At 43.5% G+C, this 26,398-nt stretch overlaps 1 protein-coding gene across 8 annotated transcripts in view; it reads left to right on the top strand.

Annotated features, from left to right (window-relative positions):
* The window catches only part of GPAT2 (glycerol-3-phosphate acyltransferase 2, mitochondrial), a 137,465-nt gene that overhangs the window by 21,310 nt on the left and 89,757 nt on the right, over positions 1-26,398 (top strand). For 4 of the 8 annotated variants that reach the window (XM_033947450.1, XM_033947447.1, XM_033947449.1 and 1 more), the window contains exons 2-7: positions 939-1,072; positions 6,225-6,320; positions 7,477-7,550; positions 9,682-9,792; positions 14,001-14,153; positions 20,244-20,343. In XM_033947450.1, coding sequence (XP_033803341.1) covers positions 965-1,072; positions 6,225-6,320; positions 7,477-7,550; positions 9,682-9,792; positions 14,001-14,153; positions 20,244-20,343 — 642 coding nt within the window. In that variant the 5' untranslated portion in view covers positions 939-964. The remainder of the gene's footprint in view (positions 1-938; positions 1,073-6,224; positions 6,321-7,476; positions 7,551-9,681; positions 9,793-14,000; positions 14,154-20,243; positions 20,344-26,398) is intronic. The other 4 variants (XM_033947452.1, XM_033947454.1, XM_033947453.1 and 1 more) reach the window with 2 other exon arrangements.

Below are 26,398 nucleotides of genomic sequence, written 5' to 3'. Positions count from 1 at the left end.
TTCTCTAGTAGTAGGAATTTGGTTTTATCCGCGTTCAGTTTCAGCTTATGGTTCATCATCCATTTTTCTACTGTTTCCAGTATTGTTTTCAGGCGTCCATTGGAGATGGGGTCTTGGATGTCAAAGGGGAGGAGGATGGTTATGTCATCCGCGTAGCTGAATGATGTTATATTTAGAGCATCTAGGGCTGTGCCTAGGGAAGCTATGAAGAGGTTGAATAGTATGGGCGATAGTGGGGATCTTTGTGGTACTCCGCAGGGGTTTGACCATGAGTCGGATATAAGATCTTTTGACTTAACTCTGTATGATCTTGTTTTAAGGAAACCTTGGAACTAGTTGTGAACTCTACCTGATATTCCTATGGCATCTAGTATCTGGAGTAGTATGGGATGGTCTACTAAGTCGAATGCTGCTGAAAGATCGAGTTGGATGATTAGTAACTTGTTTCCTTTGCTGAGGTGCTGTCGGGCTATATCTAGTAAAGATACCAGTAGTGTTTCTGTGCTGTGATTAGCTCTGAATCCAGATTGAGTTGGATGCAGAATGTGGTGGTCTTCTAGGTAATTGGAGAGATATTGTGCTACTAGACCTTCTATCCTTCTCCTCACCTCTCCTCCTGCAGCACCTCCCCCCCACCGGCAGTAAAAGGAGACACAGGGCCGCAGCTGGAGGACATCAGCACATGCGCAGACATTGACGTGAAGGCATCACACATGCATATGACATCGTGTTGATGTCCACACACTTCTGGGTGCCCTCCAGCCAGGGCCCCAAGATTAGTGTCCTGCGACATAAAAATTTGCAACACACTGTCTTAAGGTATTCCAAGCATCTGTCACCTTTTCCACAAGAAAAGTATATTTTGACATTCCCAAGTCTTTCCTCTGTGAGCTTCATATTGTAGCCCCTAGTTCTGGAGGTTTCTATTGTCTTTACAGGGTAAAGAGAAATATTGTCCTGCTGAATGCAGTGTGGTGAGAGTGGTCGAAGCATGATGATGGAGAAGGACCATCCTTCAGCAAATGCTGCAGTACCTCAAAGCAGTTCACATTCCAGGAAGAATATACATGAGGTAATTATAGGGTGATGAGGACTTTTACCAGTAATTTCCTATTAAAAGGCAACTTGTAAGATTAAGGGTTGGGGTAAAGGAGGATGGGACTCAATATATCGTTTTTTTCTGTGTGTAGTTACATTCAAAACAATTTACATATCTTAGGCACTTATTTTATACCTGGGACCAGGGCTATATTAAATGGTAAGAACATATGAATAGCCTTACTGAATCAGACCAATGGTCCATCTAGCCCAGTATCCTGTCTTCACGGAGGCCAATCCAAAGTTACAAGTACCTGGCAAAACCCCAAATAGTAGCAACATTCAATGCCACCGATCCAAGGCAAGCAGTGGCTTCTCCCATGTCTGTCTCAACAGCAGTTTATGGACTTTTCCTCCAGGAACTTGTCCAAACCTGTTTTAAAAACGGCTACGTTAGCCACTCTTGTCAAATCCTCTGGCAAAAGTAGAGCTTAACTATTCTCTGAGTGAAAAAAATATTTCCTCCAATTGGTTTTTAAAGTATTGCTCTCTAACTTCATCAAGTGTCCCCTAGTCTTTGCAAATCTTGATGCAATAAAAAAATCGATCCACTTGTCCCCTTTCTATACCACTCAGGATTTTGTAGACTTCAATCATATCTCCCCTCAGCTGTCTCTTTTCCAAGCTGAAGAGCCCTAATCTCTTTAGACTTTCCTCATAAGAAAGGAATTCTCTCCTCTTTATCATCTTGGTCACTCTTCTTTGAACCTTTTCTAGTGCCGCTATATCTTTTTTGAGATAAGGAGACCAGAACTGAGCACAATACTCAAGGTGAGGTCGCACCATTGAGTGATACAGGGGCATTATAACATTCTTAGTCTTATTTACCATCCATTTTCTAATAATTCCTAGCATCTTGTTTGCTTTCTTGGCCATCGCTGCACATTTTTCTTAAAAACTGATCCCCAAGGTGGACCCTAGCATCTGGTAACTATGATTCAGATTATTCTTCCCAATGTGTATCACGTTGCATTTGTCCACATTAAATTTCATCTGCCATTTGGACGCCCAGTCTTCCAATTTCCTAAGGTCTTCTGCAGTTTTTCACAGTCCGCATGTGTTTTAACAACTTTGAACAGTTTAATGTCATCTGCAGATTTAATTACATTACTCGTAGTTTCAATTTCCAGATCATTTATGAATAAGTTATATAGTACCAGTCCCAGTACAGATCCCTGTGGCACACCACTATTTACCCTCCTCCATTGAGAAAAATGGCCATTTAATCTTACCCTTTGTTTTCTGTCCAAACATTAACCAGTTCTTAATCCTCAATTGAACATTGCCTCCAATCCTATATTCTTTAATTTTCTCAGGAGCCTCTTATGAGAAACTTTATCAAAAGCTTTCTGGAAATCTAGATACACTACATCAATTAGCTTGCCTTTAGCCACATGTTTATTCATACCTTCAAAGAAGTCAAGCAGATTGGCGAGGCAAGAGGCGACGCAAGACCTCCCTCAGCTGAACCCATTCTTACCCAGTAGGTATGTGCCTCGAGTGCAAGGAGGTCAGGGGGGCTTGATGCGCTGCTCTGAAATCATCGGCTACTACAGAGGTTACAGGGGATATCTTCTGCTGCTGTTTTGTCACCCCTATCCCAGACTAACGGCATCAACTTTTTCTTCATTGTAATGTAACCCCTGTGGGGTTAAAATTTTTTTTAAAAGAAAAATACCTGATCATCAGTATGGGGCCATGCTGGAGCCGCAGTAGTGGTTGTGTGTCCCGAAGACATTGGGGACGTTGGAAAAAAGCTGTGTGGGCCGTAGCTGAGGAGTGTGATTGTAGATCTGCTCTGTTGCAGATGGAGAGGCAGCAGGAGAAGTGCAGGGAGGGCAGGAGAAACCATGGTTGCAAGGACCGGGGTGGCAGTGGAAGCATAGCTACTGTTGTCAGGGCTCTGTTGGTGTTTGCACCTGCTGTGCCTGCCCAGTGATATCATTGTGTATGCACAGTATTGACATCATCAGGTTGCACATGCCTGGAGGGCACCAGGAGCCGGTCAGGCATGGGGCTGAAAAAATAAGATTTTTGTGGCTGAAGGAGCCAGGTATGCCATGGGACAATACTGGCCTATGTAGGGAGGCTTTGGGGAACTCCCTGAAGACTGACAGGGCCAGGAGTTTTGCAGCCCATGGATTCTGCAGGGCACCTGGGTCTGGAAGAAGGGCGTCAGGCACGTGCAACTGCTGACTTGTGGGCAGTGCCGTGCAGCAGAAGGTGACATGGGCAGACAGCATTGAGAGCCGGGGGGGGGGGGAGCCGGGGGGGGGGGGGGGGGGGAAGAGACTGTAGGGAAGGTCCTGTCAAGGTAGGAAAAAAAGGCTTTTATCTTTGTGGGGTTTTTGGGGGGAGGTTAGGGGTTTTGTGAGTAAAGTTTAGTTAGGGACGTCTGCTGCATTTTACAGCATGAGCTATACAAAGAGGGAGAAGTGCTGGACAAGGAGGGAAGAGAGATAAAAATGTTGTTTAGGGGAGGGAAGGAGATATGTTGGATAATGGGGCAGGAGTAAGGAAAAACAGCTGGAAAAATGGAGCAGAACTGGATGAGGTGAAAGAAGATAGATGGACCACTGTAGGGGGGAGGGAAGAGAAATGGGCCAGGAGAATGGTGGAGGGGAGAGACAGAGAAGAGATGCTGATCAACAAGTGTGGAGGGATGGGAGATGCTGGAAATGGTGGAACCATGTGGGAGAGATCAAGGGGAAGAGTGGCAAGGAGAAGAATGAGAGGAGGATAGTGACTACAAAGGTAGAAATGTGATAATGAAGTGTAGATGAAAGGTAACAGGGAATAGAAGGCTGGAGAAGGAGATGAAAGTTGAAAAATAGAAAGGTGAGACAGAATGAAATTTGAGTGGACAGGAACAGAAAAGAAAAAAAAAGGAGGGGAAAAATGTAAAAGGGAATAAATATATCAGAGACAGGCGTAGTGAGGGAATGAAACAAGGCAAGTGAGATGAGAAAAGCCAAATGGATAGCATGCACTGGAAAGAAATTAACAGACAACACAAAAAGGCAGAAGAAAAACTGGAAACTGGGACCAGCATGGTAGAAAAATAAAATGTCCAGACAGCAAAGGTAGAAAAAATGTATTTTATTTTGGAATAGGTTAGTTTAGTATTCAGTTTCATAGCCCGACGGGTGGAGGCAGGCCATGGACAGGGTGGGGCCGGGCAAGGCCAGGGTGCCCAGTGTACTTGTGTGCCTAGGACTCATCGAAGGATTAATCCTGCCATGCCTGGGACAATGAAGTGTTAAGTGATTTGCCCAGAATAACAAAGAGCTTCAGTGGGAATTGAACACAAAAACCTCTGGGTGCTGAGGCAGCTGCTCTAACCACTAGGCTACTCCTTTCAATTCCCTCCCTCCCTCCCAAACCACCCTCCCCCAAGGTCACCAGCTACCCACCATCTATTATAAAATGGCCAGAAACCATGGGTATCCCTAGCTGAAAGCCTTCTTATTATTGCTCTTATTTCTGCTAAGTTATGAGCAGAGGTATGGCCATATCCATCAAATAGATATGCAACACCAGTTTTGGTTGTCCTCTGCCTGTATCTATGGTCCTAGATGCACAAAACCTGAGATGATTTTTAAAACTCGTTTTTTTTTTTGTCACTGGGGCAGAAACAGGGCTGCCTCTCTCTGTGTTCTGTCTTGATCTTTGAATGATTTCTCTGTCTTTTTTTTTTTTTTTTAGTGACAACACAAGAGAGGCAGTTGTGATTCACAAAATGTAGTCTGAAGAACACTATTTGATTGCATTTCATTATTTTTATTTATTTAACACATTTATATACCACCTAAAATCTAAGGTTTTCAGTATCAGTTTTATTTTTAATTTGATGTTTTTTCAGTTGACAGTTGCTGCCATTGCTGAAATATGGCCATGTTGGGCATTTTTTTTGTGTCAACTTGCTTACTCCTTATATAAACACCATGTTCAGGACAACCCCTTTCTTTGTAGGGTCCAATATCATTGTCTGAGGAGAAAGCCCATTGATAGGAATGCAAGATCTGGGATATTCCAGTCCATATTTAGCAGGTTAAAATCTCTCTTCACCACCTCCCCATTTCCACTTTTTGGACCAGCCAGTTTTGTCTGTTTTCCTTCATCTAAGTTAGACCTGCCATCTCCTCTTTCCAAGACAGACCAGAATATGTCCTTTCCTCAGAGCTCCTATATTTCATTTGGCCTAGTAACATTTATATTATAAAAAGCTACTCTTACTTTTTCTGCTTTACCTCTATGAATGGGACATGGCCATAGGACGCGCTGAACAGCATAACCATGGTAGCAACAATGCCTAAGTCTGGCTGCACTTTTGGGGCTTCCAGAATTAGAATTTTGTTTTGTAGACTAGTGTTTTACCCAAACTTTTGGATTTGAGACTTAATTACTTGCCTTTTAAGCCTGAGGCAGACCTGTGTATTAAGAAATTTGCAGTACACCAGCCTCTGTAGAGCAGGCAGTGTGGAATGGGAGAGGACTCGTAGGGCTAAAAGAAAGCTAGGGACGCAATGAAAGATCCATAAGAGGCTGGAGGGACTCCAATGGAGAAGAGGAGAGGACACTGCATGTGATTGTGTGTATTGCTCAAAGCAGGACTTACAATCTGCCTGTTAATTCTCACACCTTGTGGTTGTGCTGTATACAGGAGAGGCCACTAATACCACCACTCCCCCACATACACATAAAAGAAGGAAAATGAACAAAAGAAACCCTTTGCAAAAATATTATTAAAAGAGACTATTAGACTAAAGGGCAATATTATAGTCAAAAAAGTGCTGCCCATGCTGTCAATCATTAATTCCAATGTCATATAACCCATTTGTTCCATTTATGCTATGAACAATGTCAGCTCAGTCCAAACAATCAACGCAGTCTGATGGATCAATATAAGAAATCATCAGTTCATTGTGTGGGTGTCATACATAGTGCTGCTTGAATCCATATTTCCTCTCTGGTCTTTATTCTGGTGTCTTGAAAGGAGTACTGGTGGGTTCCTTCAGGACTTCACATGCAGTACTGCTGTTGTGAACTTTCCTTCCTGCCTATTCTTGTAGATTCATGAATTATGCTCACTTTTCCTGTACATTTATTTAGGCCCTTTTTTCCAGGTGATATTCAGGCCTCTTGGTCTTGAGGTGAAGTTGAGTTTTTTGTACCGTCCATTTGTGGGGAGCTGTTGCCAGAAGTGCACTCCAGTTAGTTGGGTAAGGACTGCTGGTTGTGGGGAAGAGATAGAAGGAAGGGCGAATGAGTAGATAGAAGTGAAGGAAAGGTGGGCATGTGAGAGAAGTTTGGATATGAAGGTATAGTTGTAGAGGAGCAAAGAGAAAAAAGGATGGTTGGAAGTGGAACATGGAGACTTAGATGTAGAGGAGATGTTCAGCAAGGTGTGTTGCAGGTCCAGTGGCGATCCCAAGTGAAGAAGTTAATGTGAATCCTCACCTTTTATAGGCTATAGGAGCTGGACATCACATGGTTTAATCATAATTCAGGAGTTTAGTTCAAAATTGGGTTGGTGATGTCATCTGGTTTGGCTAGTCATATGCTTCCTAGCTGGGCAAAACCCTGATTAGAATTCAAGAGGGTTATTGGGCTAGATCAGTGGTCTCAAACTCAAACCCTTTGCAGGGCCACATTTTGGATTTGTAGGTACTTGGAGGGCCGCAGAAAAAATAGTTAATGTCTTATTAAAGAAATGACAGTTTTGCATAAGGTAAAACATTATAGTTTATAAATCGTTCCTTTTGGCTAAGCCTTAATAATAATATTGTAATTTATAGCTAAAGAGAAACATGCAAAATAGCTAAGCTTAAAAAAGGGGGTTTAGCGATCATAAAAACCGATTTGTCTAGACCTGTCAGTAACTGTGTTGTGGCTTTTGGATCTTGAAAGATCTGTGGTGTGTTTGCATGGATGGGTTGGGGGTGGGGGTGGGGGGATAGGTGTGATTGAGTGGAGTAGGTGCAAAGGAAGGGTGTGGTGGATACTGGAAGAAAGTGTGTGTAAATGGAAACTTCAGTTTCTTGGCTGTTAATAGCATCACTGAATCACCTATTAGATCGCATGTACTGGCTGTGCAGATTGCACTGGCATTATGTGATTGCCACAGTGACTGAACAAGCACACCAGTAGTCTAACGAGTCTAAGGAGAATGACGTAATGAGTTTGAGTATGGGCATGGGGTGGTGGGGGGAATGGGAATAATTTCAATCCACATTGTAGTTTGCTATGATAAAGTCTTGGTTTTGAGAGACTTCCCATTAGATGATCTCATGTCTACCTCTTCTGTGCTCCTGTCTCATGGGAGCATTCAACAGCAAATTTCATGACTGATGACTCTTTTGGTGTTCTTTTTACCAGGAGAACTTCTTTCACAAGCCCTATACCAATTTAGGATTTCACAATCCAGTTAAAATCACTGAGAAGAGCACAAGGTAAAAGTGTGTGTGAGTTTTCATAATGTGTATTCCATGCATTACTAAATAATTAGTTAGGCCAACCTGTCATCCCAAAAGAAGACTCACTTTTCTTGAATTCCAGTGCATGTACGTAGTTGAAACAAGAATTAGCACAGAAAGGATGAGTCTCTGTAACTGGATGCTAATCAATTGATTACCAGACTGCCAGACTGAAGCAGAGGATGTTGAGTGATTGGAGAGATGGATTCTGAATTATTGCAAAGATGAATGTTACGTTTTAGAGAGAGAAGGATTTCTGTATGCCTAACTGGGTGGATTCTTGATTTCAGTGAGAAAAGGATGTTAACCAGTATGTTAAAAGGGGCATACATTTCCAGAGTTGAGGTTCTAGTGCTGAGGTAGGATAATTGCTAAGTAGAGCAGTGGTGAAAAGAAGGCCAGAGGTGGACACCAATTGGAGGGGGAGGAATGCTTGATTGGTGTGGCAAGAGAGAGGGAGGAATCTGTGAGTAGAGCAGTAAATGCACTTGGGACAAGGGGGAAAGGAAGAGGTCATTGAGGAAAGTAGCAGAAATCCTGTGTTTGGAGGAGGTACTGTAATTATTTATTTTGGAGTTGATATTCAAAGTCACTTGTAATGCAAAGGGCAAAGGATTCCAGATGGTAGCTTTTATACCTCTGGTCACGAATTGCTGTTTGCAGAAGGATGTTAACCTACATCTTTCAATGCCACCTCCTTCCTCAGTGGACTGTGTTGCCACCTTTAGTTTTTCCTGCTGCAAGCAAATTGAGAAGGTGTCTTTCTGATCTGGGCAGCAACATGATTTACGAAGTTCTACAGAGTGGACGTAGTGGCTTGTGAGGACTCTGCGTTTGGGTCCTCGGTTTTACAGACAGGCTCATCTGTCCTGCTCTAGATGTAAGATATTGCATTGGTATGTCTGGAATCCTTTGCCCTTTGCACTGCAAGGGAAAATTAGGTTTTTACCTTGATAATTTTCTTTGTAGTAGAAGGGCAAAGGATTCCACAGGCCCCGTCCTGTCAGTTACTTTGCCTATTTATTGCCTTGGACAGATCTTGTGGGTCCATAAATGGAGATCTTTTCCAGCCAGTTGGATAAGAATGTACTGGATCATTAAAAAAAAGTATGGAAATGATAAAATTAAGTCTTAAAGAGCTCTCCAGAGTTATTAGTGCTGTTTGCACACAAAGAGGTGGATTTAGTTTCACCTAGAATTATATTGTTTGGGTTAACATTTTTCACTTTATTTGTTACAGAGCAGAACAGAAATGTATCGTCGGGGAGGTTTCCCCATTCCCCTCATCCTGATTTCTTATATTATTGTGGTGATTGACTGCTTTGGTACAAACTGAAAGTGGCAGTACAGTCCACTGGGGAAGGAAGCTTAGTCAAAAGATGTAGATGACATCCTTCTTCAAGCAATTCATGACCAGGAGTATAAAACCTATTGTCCAGAATCCTTTGTCCTTCTACTACAATGAAAATTACCAAGGTAAGAACCTCATTTTCCTTTATGTGGTTAGCAAGTGTTGCTAAGTGCAGGTGAGAGGTATATTCAGCCATTTAATATGTCCTCTGACCATCAGCACTGCCAGGATGAAGCAATCGAATCTCTGCTAGCCAGATAACACTTCCTGATCAGTGCTGAAACTGGATATTCAATGCTGGCAGGTGTCTGGGTACCAGTGATAAATGGTTTAATTTTATGGTGGCTGACATTTTATTTACCAGTCACTGCTGTGGTTTAATATCGGGTACTTTTAAATTTTAAAGAAAAAGAAAAAAGCAAATAGAACAAAACAGCAACAATGAGGATGGGGGGTCGGGGGTCATCCAAAGATGCAGCAGCCAAGAGAAGGATAGTATTTCAGAAGAACTGTAGATGGAGCAAAGGAGCCCTCTGAGATGGACAGCAGCTGTAGAGCTGGGAACAGGAGAGGGGGAGGGACAATTAAAGAAAATAATTATGTGAGACTTTAATGCTAGATGAAGGTATGGGTCTCTCTCAGTGTAGGTGGCTCTTTCTTTTGTTATTGAAAAGAGTGGTGCAGTGAACTAGAGTGCTTAATAGAGTCCTGGAAACAAATTTTTTTTTCTTTCCGTTCTCCATCCCTTCTTTCTAGGTTTAGGGGTTGGCTGGTAAGGAGGCTCTGTTACATTGTATTCATGTTTGATCGGAAGATTGAGTTGGAGAACACCACTGATGTACACGATAAGATCTGTAACAGCAAAAGGTACATCTTACTTGGCTTTGCTCTATTTTATCTATTCTGTTCTTCATTCATCTTATCTTCAACATTTACTGTGTCACTCATCACAAAGGACCTGATTTTATCACAAGTGCATGACCAATAAAGCATAATTATATAGTTAATAGTAAACAGCTTTGCTGTGCCTTTACAAGAAGCAGGATATTAAGAAATAAATATAAATTGGTATCTGCCAACAAAATGAGCTCTTGCAGAATTGGGAGATGGAGGTAGCTATACTGAACATAAGAATTGCCTCTGCTGGGTCAGACCAGTGGTCCATCATGCCCAGCAGTCCGCTCACGCGGCGGCCCTCTGGTCAAAGACCAGCACCCTAACTGAGACTAGCCTTACCTGCGTACGTTCTGGTTCAGCAGGAACTTGTCTAACTTTGTTTTGAATCCATGGAGGATGTTTTCCCCTATGACAGACTCCAGAAGAGCGTTCTAGTTTTCTACCACTCTCTGGGTGAAGAACTTCCTTACGTTTGTATGGAATCTATCCCCTTTCAATTTTAGAGGGTGCCCTCTTGTTCTCCCTACCTTGGAGAGGGTGAACAACCTGCCCTTATCTACTAAGTCTATTCCATTCAGTACATTGAATGTTTCGATCTTGTCCTCTCTCAATTTCCTCTACTCGAGGGAGAAGAAAGTTTCTCTAATCTTTCACTGACGAGAACCTAAGAGGGGAAAGCAGCAGCAAATTGAGGTTGGGAGAGGATTAAAAAATGGTTTGGATGAGTTTCTAGAGGAAAAGTCTCTTATAAACCATTTTTAGCCATGTAGACTTGGGAAAATTTACTATTTATCTATGGAGTGAGCTGCAAGGAATGGATACTATACTGTACCCTGGGTTCCTACCAGGTAATTATGACCTAGGTTAGGCAGTGTCACAAGACATTGGATTTGATGGACCTTTTCTCTGGCCTTATGTGGCACGTTTCATATTACGATTGACACTAACAAATAGGACCCCGGAGTGAGGGAAAAGTAGTTGAAAAGGGGGGAGTTTTCATTTGTTGGCATGCCACAAAATGCAAGCAAAGTTTTCAAATGAAACCCTTTTCACAAAATTGCTAGAAGAGAAGGGAAACATGCTAAAATTAGGTCTCTCTAACCTATACTGTTTTTCTTTGTCCTTTGCCCCCTTCTCTCTTAGCAACTCTTCTAACCATCTCTGCTCCTCTTAGCAGCTTCCTTTCTTCCTGGCAGCTCCATCTCCTTTTCTGTTCCTCCTGTTGCCATTATAAGACTTCTTTTCATGAGACTTAAATGGTGTCTCACTTTAGAATGCACAATCCATGTTTGTTTTGTTATTGCAAAATATTATCAATTTTCTGGTGCAATAAGTTGACAGGCCAGTCCCTCTGTTGTCCAACCTGCAGAGCCTTTTTTGGAGCTCAGGGTCAGTTCCCCTTGTAGCATTGCTCACGTTCTGCATTGCAGGGGTTTGAGCGCAGGCTGTCAGGCATTTGTAGGGGGCTCAGTGGGGTTTTGCAGGGTGCCGGTTGCATTTCACCTCCCCCTTCCTTTCATGTCCGCAAGTTCATGGGGATTTGAGGGTCAGTTGGACACTGGTTCGATTGGCAGCCTGAAGATTCAGCGTTGGAGGAGTGGTCCATTTGAGGCAGTGATATCTTCTCCCAGATCCAGCTACCTTTGGAGCTGAGGCATGCTGCAGCACATTTCCAGCACGGATCACAGTGAGTAAGGCTGTTAACAGCCTATGAGGAAAATCAGGGGGTCTTAAAACTTTTTTTTAGGTTTCTGCCCTTTTCCTGAGATTTACACAACTCAAAAATCCTAAAATCACAGTTTTAAAAATCTTTATTTAAAGCATTTTGGAGCCCTTTTTTGTTGCCAAAACACTGTCACAGTGACCATCTTTCTTGTGCTGGAAAACCATTACCAGTTCTCAGCTCTTCCTTTTGGGCTGGTAACAGCTCCTTGCACCATTTGATGGTGGTGGTAGTTGTCCATCTACGCAAGATGGGCTTACAGATTCATCCATACCTGGATGACTGGCTGATCAGAGCTCCATCGTTCCCGGAAAGGAGAACGAGTGGTGACCCACATGGTCCAGGTCCTGCAGAACCTAGGCTGGATAGTGAATTTCCAAAAGAACCAGCTGGTTTCTTCCCAATTGTAGCAAGATTTATGGTATACTAATCAGTTACATAAACAAGTTACGTGCCTATTAGTTTTGTCTAGGGAAAACCATAAACTCTGCCAGGTTCAGCTTTCTTGCCTATTTACACGGCACAAGACCCAGGCTAATGAGAAATACTTTTATTATGAAAATAGAAAAATATAATTCACAAGCCAGCAGCAATATCTAAATATTGTTCACAAAATATCTGATTACATAAATGAAACTCAGTACATAATTATCACAGTACACTTGTTAGATAACTAAGTAAACTAATTCTTACACACACTAAACAATTCCTTATAATAATAATCCCTGATTAGCAGCAATTGATTACAGTTATCACCAAGGTAGCTTTACAAACCTTATCCTATATCACAATTGGATGCGCTTATCTAACCCCAGCTGATAAGATAATAAATTCCTTATTCTCACCATTCAGTAAGGCCTCAGCACAAAATTAGGTGAAATGGAAACGTTTCTTGTCAGCTTAGTAGACGTAGAAAATCCTTTGGTTACAGGAACGAGTGTTCGTCAGCCACTGGTACAGCTATAATTTATTAGCAGCCAAGTTTCCTTGAAGTGATGGAATTCAGAGCTGTTTAAGGTCCGATTCACTCTCTCTCAGGCAGAGAGTCACACGAGGTAACTGTTCAGGTCTAATTATTAAGAAAGTGATGCATGCAGGACACCTGTGGTAAGATATGAGCTTCCTCGCATCCCGACACAGACTAATTATAATTAGCACCTTTTCACTTGGATCTTGTCAGATGACTTCCTCGGACCAATCCAGAAACAGAACTTAGATGAATAGCCTTTCTGTGTAAGGTCTCATACAGGCTGGGAGACACAGGCACCGTTAGACAGATAAGAACAGGATAGGAGTATACCTCCCACAAGAATCACACAGTCTAATTATGAAGACATAGATGAATGTCCTTGACTAGAATACCATTCTGGTACATACCCAGAATGCATCAGGCAGAAACAGCAAAGATGTGTTCTTCTTTCTCTCTTCTTGCAAAGTTCATGCTGGAAAGATTTCTTGCAGACAATGGTTCAGGCTTGATGATGTCAGAGAGGCCTAACCTTCAGGTGCAAATAAGGAAACACCCCTACACAATCCCTGGAATACCTGGGGGGAATCTTCAACACAGAAGAAGGTTGTGTCTCCCTTCCAGAGGCAAAAGCTTTGCACACAGATAACAGAAAGCAGAAAAACACAAGCCCAGCCACAAAAGGGTGTTAGGGATTGGTAGGAGGCGGTGGGCATAAATGATTATGAAATCAAAATAAAAATACAGGATATGGACTTGAAATGATATATAGATCATAAGAGTTCCTAAGAGCTAATGTCTGCATTGTTATGATATGCCCATCACCTATCTAAGAGGTTAGATGTTCAAAGGGAAAATGTGAGTATGTTTGACAGAGGAAAAATTTGAGGATGATGAGGAATAAGTTTATATTCCATAAGTTATAATGACAATAAAAATCTAATGATAAACTCTCATAAGAGATTATTTTGATCATCTTTGTAACCCACTGTTTCTATTAGATAACGTGTTGGATATCTTTTGAGGCTTAATTCTTTAATATCTTAGAATCCCAAATAGTAGCAGCATTCTATACTAAGGAAGAATTGTACACATTTCAAAATTGTATTAAAATGGAGCATCGTGTGTTAATGATCTTCAAGACAACTGGCCTACAATTAATTTAAATCTGTTGGTAGCATGTCCAAATCAGGTGGTGTGGGGGTTTTTTGTTTTTTTTTTTTAATTCTGAGAATGTACTGTTATGCACTTGACAGCCCTCTTGCTTTCTTCCTTTTTTCCCCATCAGCTCCCTCTTTTCCTTTTACTCTTTTTTTTTTTTTTTTTTTTTTTACACTCTCTAGTTGCCAGTCTCCCTTTCATCCTGACCCCCCTCAGCACTCTACTGTCCCTAAGATCTGTGTTGAATGCTTGCTTTGATTCCTTTTTCTCTCCCTTTTTGTAGCATCCCTCATTCTCTCCGTCATGCTGTCCTTCATCTCTTTGTAGGGTGCAGGATGTAGTCGCCCAGGGTCTGTCTTCTAAGTTTGGAAACACAGCAGTATTTTCTGCCTCTCGTGGACTTTCAGCCAATGGGTGGAAGAAAGAAGTACTAAGGATAGTTGGACAAATCCAATCCCCACTTTCTACTTTTCTGATCAGGTAATTTTCAGATCTTGAAGCATTTCTCATTATTTATTGATTTCTCCCTCCCCTCTACCCACAGTAGTATGAGAGAGTGACTGTAGTTGAGGAGAGCTAACAGAGCTACTAAAGCTTAATCATCAGGAGGTACTGTTGTGTTTTGGCTGGCAGGTAGAGTTACTATCTCTGGATCAGAAGGCTGTAGCTTCTTTTTTTTTTTTTACACCTGTCAATGTGTAAGAAACTGTACCGAATTCATTTTCCTAAATGATATAGATTGAACAGAGGTTGGATGGGTGAGTAGGTGGGGCAGGGAGGATCTCTCCTTGGCTTTCCTGAGCATGTGCACTTTCCCATGCTAGTGTAGCTTTCCTCCCCTCATTTCAGTATCACAATTTGTGACCTGTTCAGATGCATCTCTCCTCTCTGAGAAGAAGAAAAAAAAATCCCAAATAACACTGTGGAATCATCATTTGAGAGCTAACAAAATATTTTCTATCACCTGAACCCCATGTGGTCCTCCCATGGAGCCCAGGTTCAGTACCAAAGGGAATGACTGGCTGCATAAAAACAAACATTTCAGGCTTGATTCTACATAGTACGCCCAGTCTGAGTAACCACCTAAACGACTTTTGAGAATCTCATATGGGCGTCCTATACAGAATTGCGTCTGTTCCGCCTAACCACTCCAATTCTCTAACCGGTATCCATGTCATAGGCACCGTTTAGAGAATTGCTTTGCCACTGAACTGATAGCCAAAACTGATAACTGAACAGCTGAGCAGCAGTGGCAGGGAACACCTGAACCTGCCCTCCCCGCAAGTTGGCTGGCAGGAGGAAAGCCCACTTCCTCCTGCTGCCACCCTCAAAACCCCCCCCCTCACTGTCTGCGGTATGAGTGATGCCCACTCCCTCCTGCAGGAACCCCTCCCCCAACATCCCCGGTAGGAGGGATTCCCTCTCCCTCCTGCTGGCATCCCCCACCCCCCAAAACACACCCAGACCCCTCACCATATCTGTATCTGCAAGGTCGGCTGGAGGGACTTCTACTCCCTCTGGCTGGCAGGCCTACCTCTTCAGAATGGCAGGCTATCCCCTTCCCGGTGCCCCTGGGATGCACCAGGGAGGGGCCTTAGGCATCTGGGCCATTCGGAGTTTTAGGCCTCCTTCCTAGTGCATTCTAGGATGAACTTGGAGTGGCCTAAGAATCCAATTGGCCAAATACCTAAAGCCACTCCCTAGGGGTGGGAAGGAGGGATGTCACACTCAAAGGAAGGGGTAAGGAGAGAGAGAGAAAGTGTGTAGGAGGAAGAAAGTGTTGGACTCATGGAGAGAGAAAGGAAGAGAAGTTAGATATGGAGGCAAAAAGAAATGTCACACAGGGGAAGGGGAGAGAGCAGAGTGAAAAGTTGGAGAAACAGAGAGAGATATTGATTGGGGTAGGGGATGAGGTCCAGAGGAGAGGAAGCGTACAGGAGGCAGAGAGAAAAAAATGTTGGACTGGTGGAGGGAAAGGAGGGAGAAATGTTGGACTGGGAAGGGGGCCTAGAAAGGAAAAAGGGAGGGGGATGTTGGACTGCAGAAGGCAGAAAGGAAAAAGGGAGGGAGAAACGTTACACTGGGATAGAGAAGAGATGTCAAGTCCAGAAAAGGGTGATGGAAGAAGGAAGAGAGAGTTGTCGGACCACTGGAAGGGGGAGGGAACGAGAGAGAGAGAGAGAGAGATGCTAGACTAGGGAATGAAAGAGGTGACCCGGGAAACTACAGACCGGTGAGTCTGACCTCGGTTCCCAGAAAAATGGCAGAAGCACTGATAAAAGAAAACATCGATGATCACTTGGAAAGAAACAAACTTCTGATAACCAGCCAACATGGTTTCTGCAAGGGGAGATCGTGCCTAACCAACTTACTACACTTCTTTGAAGGAATTAACAAACAGATGGACAGAGGTGACCCCATAGACATCATATACCTTGATTTCCAAAAAGCCTTTGATAAGGTGCCCCATGAACGATTAGGAGACATACATAGATGGATCAGAAACTGGTTGGCAGGTAGGAAACAAAGGGTAGGGTTGAAGGGACACTACTCTGACTGGAGGAGGGTCACGAGCAGTGTTCCCTCTAAGCTGCGCTGGCGTGCGCTGGAGCACAAAATATTACATCGCAGCGCACAAGTTTCACGTCACAGCGCACGGCGTACGGCAGATGGCAGGGCGGCGAGAGGAGAATCGGGCGAGTTGGCTCATAACTTGCTGGCGCCTAGCGCACAGCGAAAAAAATTTTGCTCACAACACCCGCCCGCTTAGAGGGAGCACTGGTCACGAGTGGTGTTCCGCAGGGCTCGGTGCTCGGGCCGCTGTTATTTAATATATTCATAAATGATCTAGAAACAGGGACGAAGTGTGAGATAATAAAATTTGCAGATGACACCAAACTATTTAGGGAAGCTCGGACTAAAGAGGACTGTGAGGAATTGCAAAGGGACTTGAACAAACTAGGAGAATGGGTGACAAAATGGCAAATGAAGTTCAACGTTGAGAAATGTAAAGTATTGCATGTGGGAAGAAGAAACCCGAGGTACAACTATACGATGGGAGGGATGTTATTGAATGAGAGTACCCAAGAGAGGGACTTGGGGGTAATGGTGGACAGGTCAATGAAGCCGACTGCACAGTGTGCAGCGGCCGCTAAGAGAGCGAATAGAATGCTAGGTATAATCAAGAAGGGTATTACAGCCAGGACGAAAGAAGTTATCCTGCTGCTGTATCGGGCGATGGTGCGCCCACACCTGGAATACTGTGTCCAGTTTTGGTCGCCATACCTTAAGAAGGATATGGCTTTACTCGAGAGAGTTCAGAGAAGAGTGACACGTCTGATAAAAGGGATGGAAAACCTTTCATACGCTGAGAGATTGGAGAAACTGGGTCTCTTTTCCCTGGAGAAGAGGAGACTTAGAGGGGATATGATAGAGACTTATAAGATCATGAGGGGCATAGAGAGAGTAGAGAGGGACAGATTCTTCAAACTTTCAAAAAATAAAAGAACAAGAGGCCATTCGGAAAAGTTGAAAGGGGACAGATTCAATACAAATGCCAGGAAGTTCTTCTTTACCCAACGTGTGGTGGACACTTGGAATGCGCTTCCAGAGGACGTTATAGGGCAGAATACAGTACTGGGATTTAAGAGAGGATTGGACATTTTCCTGCTGGAAAAGGGAATAGAAGGGTATAAATAGAGGATTACTGCTCAGGTCCTGGACCTGTTGGGCCGCCGCATGAGCGGACTGCTGGGCAAGATGGACCTCAGGTCTGACCCACCAGAGGCATTGCTTATGTTCTTATGCCAGATTGCGGGAAGGAGAGGAGAGAAATGCCAGACTGTGAGAAGGGGGGAAAGGAAAGAGAGAGATGTTGGACCAGTGGAGGGGAGGGAAGGAGAAAGATGTTGGACCACAGAAAGTGGGAGGGAAGGAGAAAGAGAAGATAGGAAGGGAAGACATGGAAAAGTAGATTTTGAGAAGAAAGCACTTATACCCTTTGGATCTTAGCGATGTGCCTCCTCCGCAATCCAAGCTTCATTGCTGCTAGAGGGGAGTACATCAAATCTTCACTGATCCAATACATTTATCCCACCTTTAATTTAAATTATTGTTTATTTTTTTAACCTTTGTTTAACTTAGTTTTCATTCAATAGTAAATATTTATTTAAAGCACATAACTTAGCTTTAAGATTCAGTCAGCAAGGGAGTTCACTTCACTGACATGGCTCATGTTTCGCATTTGCTGTATCAAGGTAACCACCCCCTTTTGCTAGCGTTACCGCCATTCTCCTGCTCTAGTTCTATTCTTATAAGAAGATATTGTTGGGATGATCGAAGAGTTCTTGAGGTTTTGTATGGCCATTAAACAAACCAAAAGCTATAGAGAACAACTATGAAGTGTAGAATAAAAACACCACAAACAGTAAAGTAAAATACAATTGCAAAACATCCACAATCTCACTCCTATCTTTCACTTCCCGTATCCCCCCTCCTCATCCCACTGCCAAGTTCCCTCTATTAACTGAGTGGGCAGTAGAGAAAAAGAAAGAAACGGTAAGCGTAACTCCCATCTTGGCCCCCCGAGACCAAAACAAGATAGCTTCATACACCTTTAATAAGAAACGTCTATGAGTTAAAAAAAAAAATCCAATAACCAGTAGGGCAGAGCAGTTAAGTGGTAACAGAGGTCAGGCTAGGTGTCATTGTGCCTCATCTGCTGACATGCTTCCAGCAGCCAAGACTGGACGCAGAAGGCCATAGGATCTGGGATATTTGTGTAGACTTTGTTGAAGCCAAGTCAACAGACATCTAAGTGGTTGCTATGTGTTGCTGCATCTTTGCCACAGAGCACCCAACTTGAGTAGTGCCATTAATGGTGAATGCCAATTTAATAGGAAAAAGCCAGCAGTAGCGTATTCCTTTGCTGCAGAGCATCTCGGTGAGACCTTTATATTTCTTCCAGTGGTGCAGTGTGGCTGGTGCAAGATCTGCATACATGGATACTGTAGTCTCATCCTATTTGACCTCTTCTCCAGTTTTATGAGCTGCCTGCTGGACCTGCTCCTTATCAGTGCACTTATGAATACAGACTGCTATGTTCCTAGGATAGTTGCGGTCCTGCATTCCTGCCACCCTGTGCACTCTCTCCAGCTTCAATGGAGAGGTATCAGAGATCCCAGATGCTTCTTGCAGCAGTGTGGCAAAAATCTGCTGTGCCATCTCCACAGATTCAGCCTCTGCTACCAACTCTGGAGCTCTTTTGATACGCAAATTGCATCTGTGAGAGCTATTCTCAAAATCTTCTAGCTTAAGAGCCACCTCTTCCGGGGCAGTGCGCATCTCCTCAGCAGAGGCTTGCAAACTGAGAAGCTCTTCACTTTGCTCAGTCAAATGTGTCTCTATGTCATCCACTCAACGAGTAGTCTCCACTAAATCATGACATAGCTCTTTCGCCACCATCTGAATCTCTCCCCTCTGTGTCTGAAAATCACTTTTAAGCTCCTGAAACCAAGTACAAATCTTGGAGCAAAAGGAGAGAGAGTCTTCCTCAGCATGAAGAAAACACATGTTCAGCTCTAGCTGCTGCCATTTTAGGATCCTCCAGCGCCTATGCAGATCTTACCGTGCTGGAGAAAGTCTTTTGAGTTGCCATTGGATAAAGCGCCACCTACAATAAATTCTAAAAAAGAAACTGATGTTTCCTTCACAGGTTAGTGCTTAAAAACAGCAAAATAACTCGGGGGGGGGGGGGGGGGGGACCTCAGAGCTTCTTTCCTAGGTTGCCATTTGTAGCATTAACATCACTTCCCCCCTTTAATGAATTTTTTCAAACACTAAATTCATGGGAGCAAAGGTCTCCATTAGAGTATGAACGATAGGGAACAGAATGGAAATATTGTCAACATAGTTAAAGGAAATCCCAAAGAGGCACAACATTTGTTCAGTCTGCTCAAATAAAGATTTAATAAAACGGATGAAAGGGGGGAGCCATGAGAGATACCTTGAAAATACAGTATACCAAGATTTTGATACGTTTTTATTCCAGGAAACCTTTCAAGGTCTGTGTTTCAAGAAGCTAGTGGACCAGTTCAGAATCTTGCCATGTTGTTCTATTTCATTTAATCTATGTAACGAGATGTTCTGATTTACCAAGTCAAATGCTGCTGACAAGTTCAACTGAATGACCAGGGTTTGTCTACCTATGCCTTGATATAGTGACACTCTGTGGTTTACATGTAAATTGTAAAACACATCTTTTAAATTGGGAATGGTTAGATACATTATCACACTTGGTTTTACTTTGTTATTCTTTTGGTAACTGCTCTATTTTAACTTTTCTCTCACCCTTTCAACTCGGATATACTGAGAAGCATTGCACACATACACAGGCACACAAATTTCATGAGCCACATTCTGCATTAAGGGACTTTCAGAGATTCTGGTTTTGAAATGGGTAAGGAATAAAGAGATAAGCCTGATAAAAGGTTTATTGAAGATAGGAGTAAGGCAAGAGGTCTTATAAAATTCTTGGGACATACAAGATTTTCACAATTCTCTGTGTTACAGGCTCTTAGGATGGGGCATGTTAAAGTTACTGAATCGTGCGTTTGTAAATGTGCAGCTCCATCTTGGACAGCTGGAGATGTTACGCATTGCCTGTAAGAAGGTAAGAAATTTAACAGGGGCAGGTCTTAGTGTAGGACAGTGGTCTGAAACTCGTGGCCCACCAGGTACTATTTTGAGGCCCTCGGTATGTTTATCATAATCACAAAAGTAAAATAAAACAGTTTCTTGATCGTATGTCTCTTTAGCTATAAATTACAATATTATTATTATTAAGACTTAGCCAAAAGGAAAGATTTATAAGCTCTAAAGAGTTTTACCTCATGCAAAATTGTAATTTCTTTAATAAGGCCCTCCAAGTACCTACAAATCCAAAATGTGGCCCTGCAAAAGGTTTGAGTTTGAGACCACTGGTGTAGGAGAAGAAGCATGTTATAAAGTGCATAGAAGAGGATGACAGTAGTATTTGTTGCGGGGAAGGGGAACTGGAGCTGAGGAGGAGTGAGTTACCAACTGTGAGCAAGGGGTGTGTTTGTGGGGGGGTGGGGGGATGGGGTTATGCTAGCTTTAGAAGGAAGAATGGAGCTTGAGGGTGTGAGGCTGTGTGTGATTTGTTACATATGAGGGTAAATCTGGGGTTCTTTGGGGCCCTGACTCTCTTATTAAAGACTTAATGATTTTAGCAAGTATTAAATTTAAAAGAATATTCTGTTACAAAGACATAGGATTCTGTACAGAAGCTACTGTCCTCCTTCAGTCGTGAACTTTGCAGAAGGGTGTCCCTCATATCTTTCAACTCCACCCCTTCACCAATGGAGAATAGCTTTCTCTTCGGTCGTATACTGAGAAGGTGTGTTCTGTTATATCCACTTGGGATTCTGTACAAATATTCAATCCTAACCCATGAACTGGGTATTGCAGAAGTTACACTCAGAGCTCTCAGCTCCTCCCACATAGCAGAGGAGTATAGAGCCCCGTACAGTTTTTTCCTTCTGCAAGCGAACGGTGCAGAGGTATTTTTGATCTGATATGCTTTATTTTTCTTATTTTTCCTTTATTTTTGATGAAAGTTTAATTTTTTTGGTGGCTTTGGTGCCCTGAGACCCCTTATTTAGGGGATCTCTGCATGGGAAAGGACGCAGGTCCCGCTGAGCCGGACTGCAGCATCACAGGGCAAACCTTCGAGTGGACCTGTGGGGCCAGCCTGCTGTGTGCCACTTTGGGGTTCAAGGTCTATTCCCCTGGGAGTCAGCTTGCCTTCTGATCCTATCAGAGGCTTAAGCGCAGGTGTATTAGGTACCAGCTGCGTATTTGCCGCCCCTGTCATGCTTTGAGATTCTGTGGTGGTGAAGGTCTTGGTCAGGGTCCATCCAACTGGCAGCCTGAAGAACTGGTGGATTGAATTGTGTGTGTAGAAGTTTATGAAGCAGAAAATCCTTTCATTTTACTTCAGCTGCAGGAAAAGAGCTGACAGGCAGGCACTGCACAGAACTATTGAGTAAGGCCCCATTATTAACTATGGGAAATCAGGGGGGGAGTGTCTGAAAAAGTTGTTTTTGAAGATTTTCAAGCGTATGATTCGGGTCTCCCACCTCTAAAATGTGTCTGAGTTTTTTTTATTAAATCTCCACGGGCCATTTTTGGCACAATTTTTCTGGTAGTGTTGGCAAAAATTCATAGGGATGACTCCTCAACCTGTATTAACATGAATCCATGTATTGTTTGCTGCAGATTGGTGAGTGCGAGGAGGGAGCGGGAGCTTTGGGCTTAGCCCCTTCTGCTTTTTCCAGGACTGTGGAACCATTCAAGGTTTGGGAGGTGAGGAGAAAATCCCGCCCGGTTCCTGAAACTGGCGAGGGCATAAAGCGCCAACATGTGGATCCTGTGGGTTCCCAGAAAACCTACCAGTGGTCTGCTCAAGGGCAAGACACTGGAATTTGTCCAGTTTATGTGGAGAGCATTTTTAACGGACACAAGCCGCACTCCGCAATCAGAGGGTGTGTCAAAATGTTTCCAGGGAGAGTCTTCTTTCCATGAGCTCAGGAATCCGGTTCATACTAGTAATGACTACTCGGCCCCAAATTAGCTGGATTGGCATACAGATTTCATGTCCCTTTTATCTCAGAGTACTGGCTTGGTCCTGGATGACTCTGATTCTGGTTTTGGGTCCATCAAGCAAGATGACTCTGTGGTCTCTGATCAGGGTGAGGACCGTTCTATTCGCCGACTGTTTAAGTCAACCTTGGTTGATTATGGAAATGGTCAAAGAATTGAAACTTGAGCTGCAGCCTTTCACTTCTCGGTGTACAGTTACACTCCAATACACAGACCTCAGTACTCAGGTACGTTAGATAGATTGTGAGCCCACCGGGACAGATAGGGCAAATGCTTGAGTACCTGATTGTAAAAACCGCTTAGATAATCTTGATAGGCGGTATATAAAAACCTAATAAACTTGAAACTTGAAACTTGAAACCTCATTTTTCCCGATACACTCTAACATCACTACTCTGGTTACAGAGCAGTGGGAGACCGTGGAAGGCTCTTTAAAGGTGACAAAAGCTATGTCCAGGCTTTATCCTATGGCTCCAAAGTTTCATCAACCGTTTGATCAGCCTAAGAGGAACTGCAGTGGCTCAAATCAGCAAGTGCACAGCCTTTCCTAGTGAAGGAGGTGTGATTCTGAAAAATTTGCAGGTGGACATTGTATTAAAAAAGCAGTTTGAAGTCCTGTCTTTGGGCATCAAGGGAGCAAAAGCAGTCACATGGGACTGAGACAACTGCTCTCGGTGGAAGCTGGTGCTGGAAGGGTTGGATTATGTGGTGGATGCCTTATATGACCTTATTAAGGTCCTAGGCAATGTTTCCAGCTGCAGTAACAGCTGGAGCAGGCTAGCACCAGTACAGTATAGCATAGTGAATAAGGCCATTACAGCCTATGGAAAAATCAGTTTTGGAGATCTCTGAGTTTTTTATTATTTGCTGTGGCTTTCCTGGGCTGTTATCAAAATGCTGCTGTGGTGGCCATGGATTTCCCAATTTTAATAAAAAAGCCTTTATTTGCTTCAAAATATCATAATTTTTCTTAAAATTGATTATTATGGACTCCTCAGACCTTTCTACCCCTGTATCATGTCAGGTTTATGCTGCATGGTCGGCTGAGGAATGTCCATGTACCACGTGCTGTGGCGCATTTGCGGGGGCGGGGTCCCTGGGCTTAGCCCCCTCTGTGGTACCTCTAGGGTTGGGGAATCATTAGGGGCTCAATTTCCAGGTAGGAGATCCTTCCCAGAACCCTTGGAGAGTGATTTGGCAAAACACAAGCACATGGACAACAGAGATCCCAAGAGACTAGGTGAGCCCTTGAAGGGATCTGCTGGGCTTCCTATTCAGGGCTTTACTCCTGATTTTGTGAGTTTTATGTGGACAGCTTATTTAAATTGCTGGGGTCCATCTGTGCCCACAGAAGGCACACGTAACTTTTCAAGAGAGCCTGGCCTCTTGTAGCATGCATACCCCAGATAAAGTTTCTGATTTGGAACCAGAAAACTAGTTGGAGAAAGACTGGGGATCAGAATACAAGCCTTTGCTGCCCCAGAGTGAATCTTTACTTGCCAGGAGACAGTGGTGACACTTGATCAACAGGAGGACCCGTCAGTGCGCTGCCTTTTCAAGCTGACAGCACTGCTGGAAGAGATTACAGATTCCCTCCAGGAGTTAAATCTGGAAACTCCGGAGACCTTGACCACACAGTGCTATTATAAGCAGATCTAAGACTTAGTCTTCTTTTTTCCCAGCGCATCCTGACATTACTTTGCTAGTCATGGAGCATTGGTAGACCCCCGAGGACTCCTTGCGGGTTGCTAAGATGATGTCTAAGCTGACTTCTGAATTTCAGCGTGGAACAATCTCCCGGAAGAAGTGATGGAGACAGAGACTGTGTCTGAATTCAAGAAAGCATTGGATAGGCATGTGATATCTCTTAGAGAAAGGAAGAAATAATGGTTACTGCAGATGGGCAGACTAGATGGGCCATTTGGCCTTTATCTGCCATCGCATTTCTATGTTTCTATTCAGCCTAAAGTAAATTTCTCAAGTAGCACAGGTTACCAAGCGTACTTTCCTGCTTAGTGAAGGAGGTGTAATTTTAAAGGATGCACATGATCACAAGGTAGCTCACAATTCAAAGTTTTAGCCTTGGGAATCAAGGCAGCTGCTGTGGCCTCATATGTGGCATGCACTAGTCATACTAGAATGCATCAGACTCCCTCATCAGACAACAATGTTTACTCCCAGCTGGTAATGGCATGGGTTGATTGTAGCAAACACTATGTATGATATAATTGGAGTCATGAGCAAAGTTTCTGCTTATTCCATATCTGCTTATAGAATGCTCTGGATTTGGCAGGGGGCAGGAGATCCAGCTTCCAAGGCAGCGCTAAGCAGGCTCCCTTCTAAGGGACAAATGCTCTTTGGTAAGGGATTAGAGGACCTTATGGCCAGTATGGTAGATCATTACCCTAAAGCTTTGCCTCATAACAGGCCTCGAGCCCCTAGAGCAAGGGTGAGCAACTCTGGTCCTCGAGGGCCAGAATCCAGTCAGGTTTTCAGGATTTCCCCAATGAATATGCATTGAAAGCAGTGCATGCAAATAGATCTCATGCATATTCATTGGGGAAATCCTGAAAATCTGACTGGATTCCGGCCCTCGAGGATCGAAGTTGCCCACCCCTGCCCTAGAGGGTCAAGTTGAACTAATTTTTGAGGCTCTCAGTGATTTTGTCAATTTTGTGGAAGAGCCTCTACCCAAAGATTATATCAAGGATCTAGACAAAGCTATGGAAGCGCTAGGGGACCTCAGTTCTCTGTTTCTCGTACCACAGCAGCCTCCAAGAAATCCCAATTAGGCCAGGTTAGTTGCTCTGTCTCCACAGATAGGTGGGAGGTTGTCAGCTTATGGGGAGGCTTGGCAAATGATTTGTTCAGACCACTGGGTGCTGGACATCATTCTAGAACAATAGTTTAGTAAGGGGGATGGGGGTGGACCACCCAGTGTGCTGCCTTTGTAGGGGGCACTGGTGCTTCTCCTTTTCTCCTCCCTCCTGTATGCCTCTTTAAAATGTTCATCAGTGCAAGCAGCATTTTCCACTTGCTGTATGTGCCAGCCTCGATTTCTTCTGACATCACTTCCTGGTCGCGAACATTTCAAGACATATGGGGGGGCAGGGGAGCAGAGCAGTGCTGAAGCGATGGGGAAGAGTAGGGAGATTCACAACACAGTGATGCCGGGCGCCAGCCTTCTCACTATGCCACTGTTTGAGAAGGTTACAAGCTCAAATTCTGTCACCCACTTCCCGATCTATTTTTGAACTCTAAGGCCGGGAGGCCAGAGAAAGCAGTCAAATTCAAGGCCATGATGACAAGGTTCTTAGATATTCAAGCCATAGAGCCAGTGCTTCCCGAAGAATCAGGCTTAGGCAGATACTCTTTATACTTCATAATATACAAGAAAGATTTGGATGATGAGACTAATGCTAATAAATGCATTTGGGCTGCAAAATCTCAAAGGAATGGTACAGTTTGTGCACGAAAGAGGAGTGGGACTTGAATGTGATGGTCTTAAGGTGGCCAAACAACTTGAAAAAGTGACATTGAAAACTAGACGGATGCTTGGGTGCATAGGGAGAGGAATGGCCAGTAGGAAAAAGGAGGTATTGATGCCTCTGTATAAGACTCTGGTGAGACCTCATTTGGAATTTTGTGTACTGTTCTGGAGATTGCGCTTTCAAAAAGACATAAACAGGATGGAGTCAGTCCAGAGGAAGGTAACTAAAAGGTTGGTGGTCTTCGTCATAAGGTGTATGGGGACAAACCTAAAGATCTCAATGTGTATATTTTGGAGGAAAGGCGGGAGAGGGGAGATATGATAGAGATGTTTAAATACCTACATAGCAAAAAGAAAAACCCTCTTAAATATTATAGCCAATATGGACCTAACCAAGATACTACTAAAGAATTGGCTAAGCCTCCTTAGACCTGAAAAGAAAAGTCTGGCAAAATAATTATTCCTTGGAAGAACACTGGGGGTTAGAATAAAGGACATCAGTATGAGCCCATCAAGAATCGCGTCAACCTCTGGCTCAGGCTAAATCTCAAAG

The sequence above is a fragment of the Geotrypetes seraphini genome, chromosome 6, assembly GCF_902459505.1.
Source record: "Geotrypetes seraphini chromosome 6, aGeoSer1.1, whole genome shotgun sequence".
NCBI lineage: Eukaryota > Metazoa > Chordata > Amphibia > Gymnophiona > Dermophiidae > Geotrypetes > Geotrypetes seraphini.
This window is presented reverse-complemented; position numbering and strand designations above follow the sequence as displayed.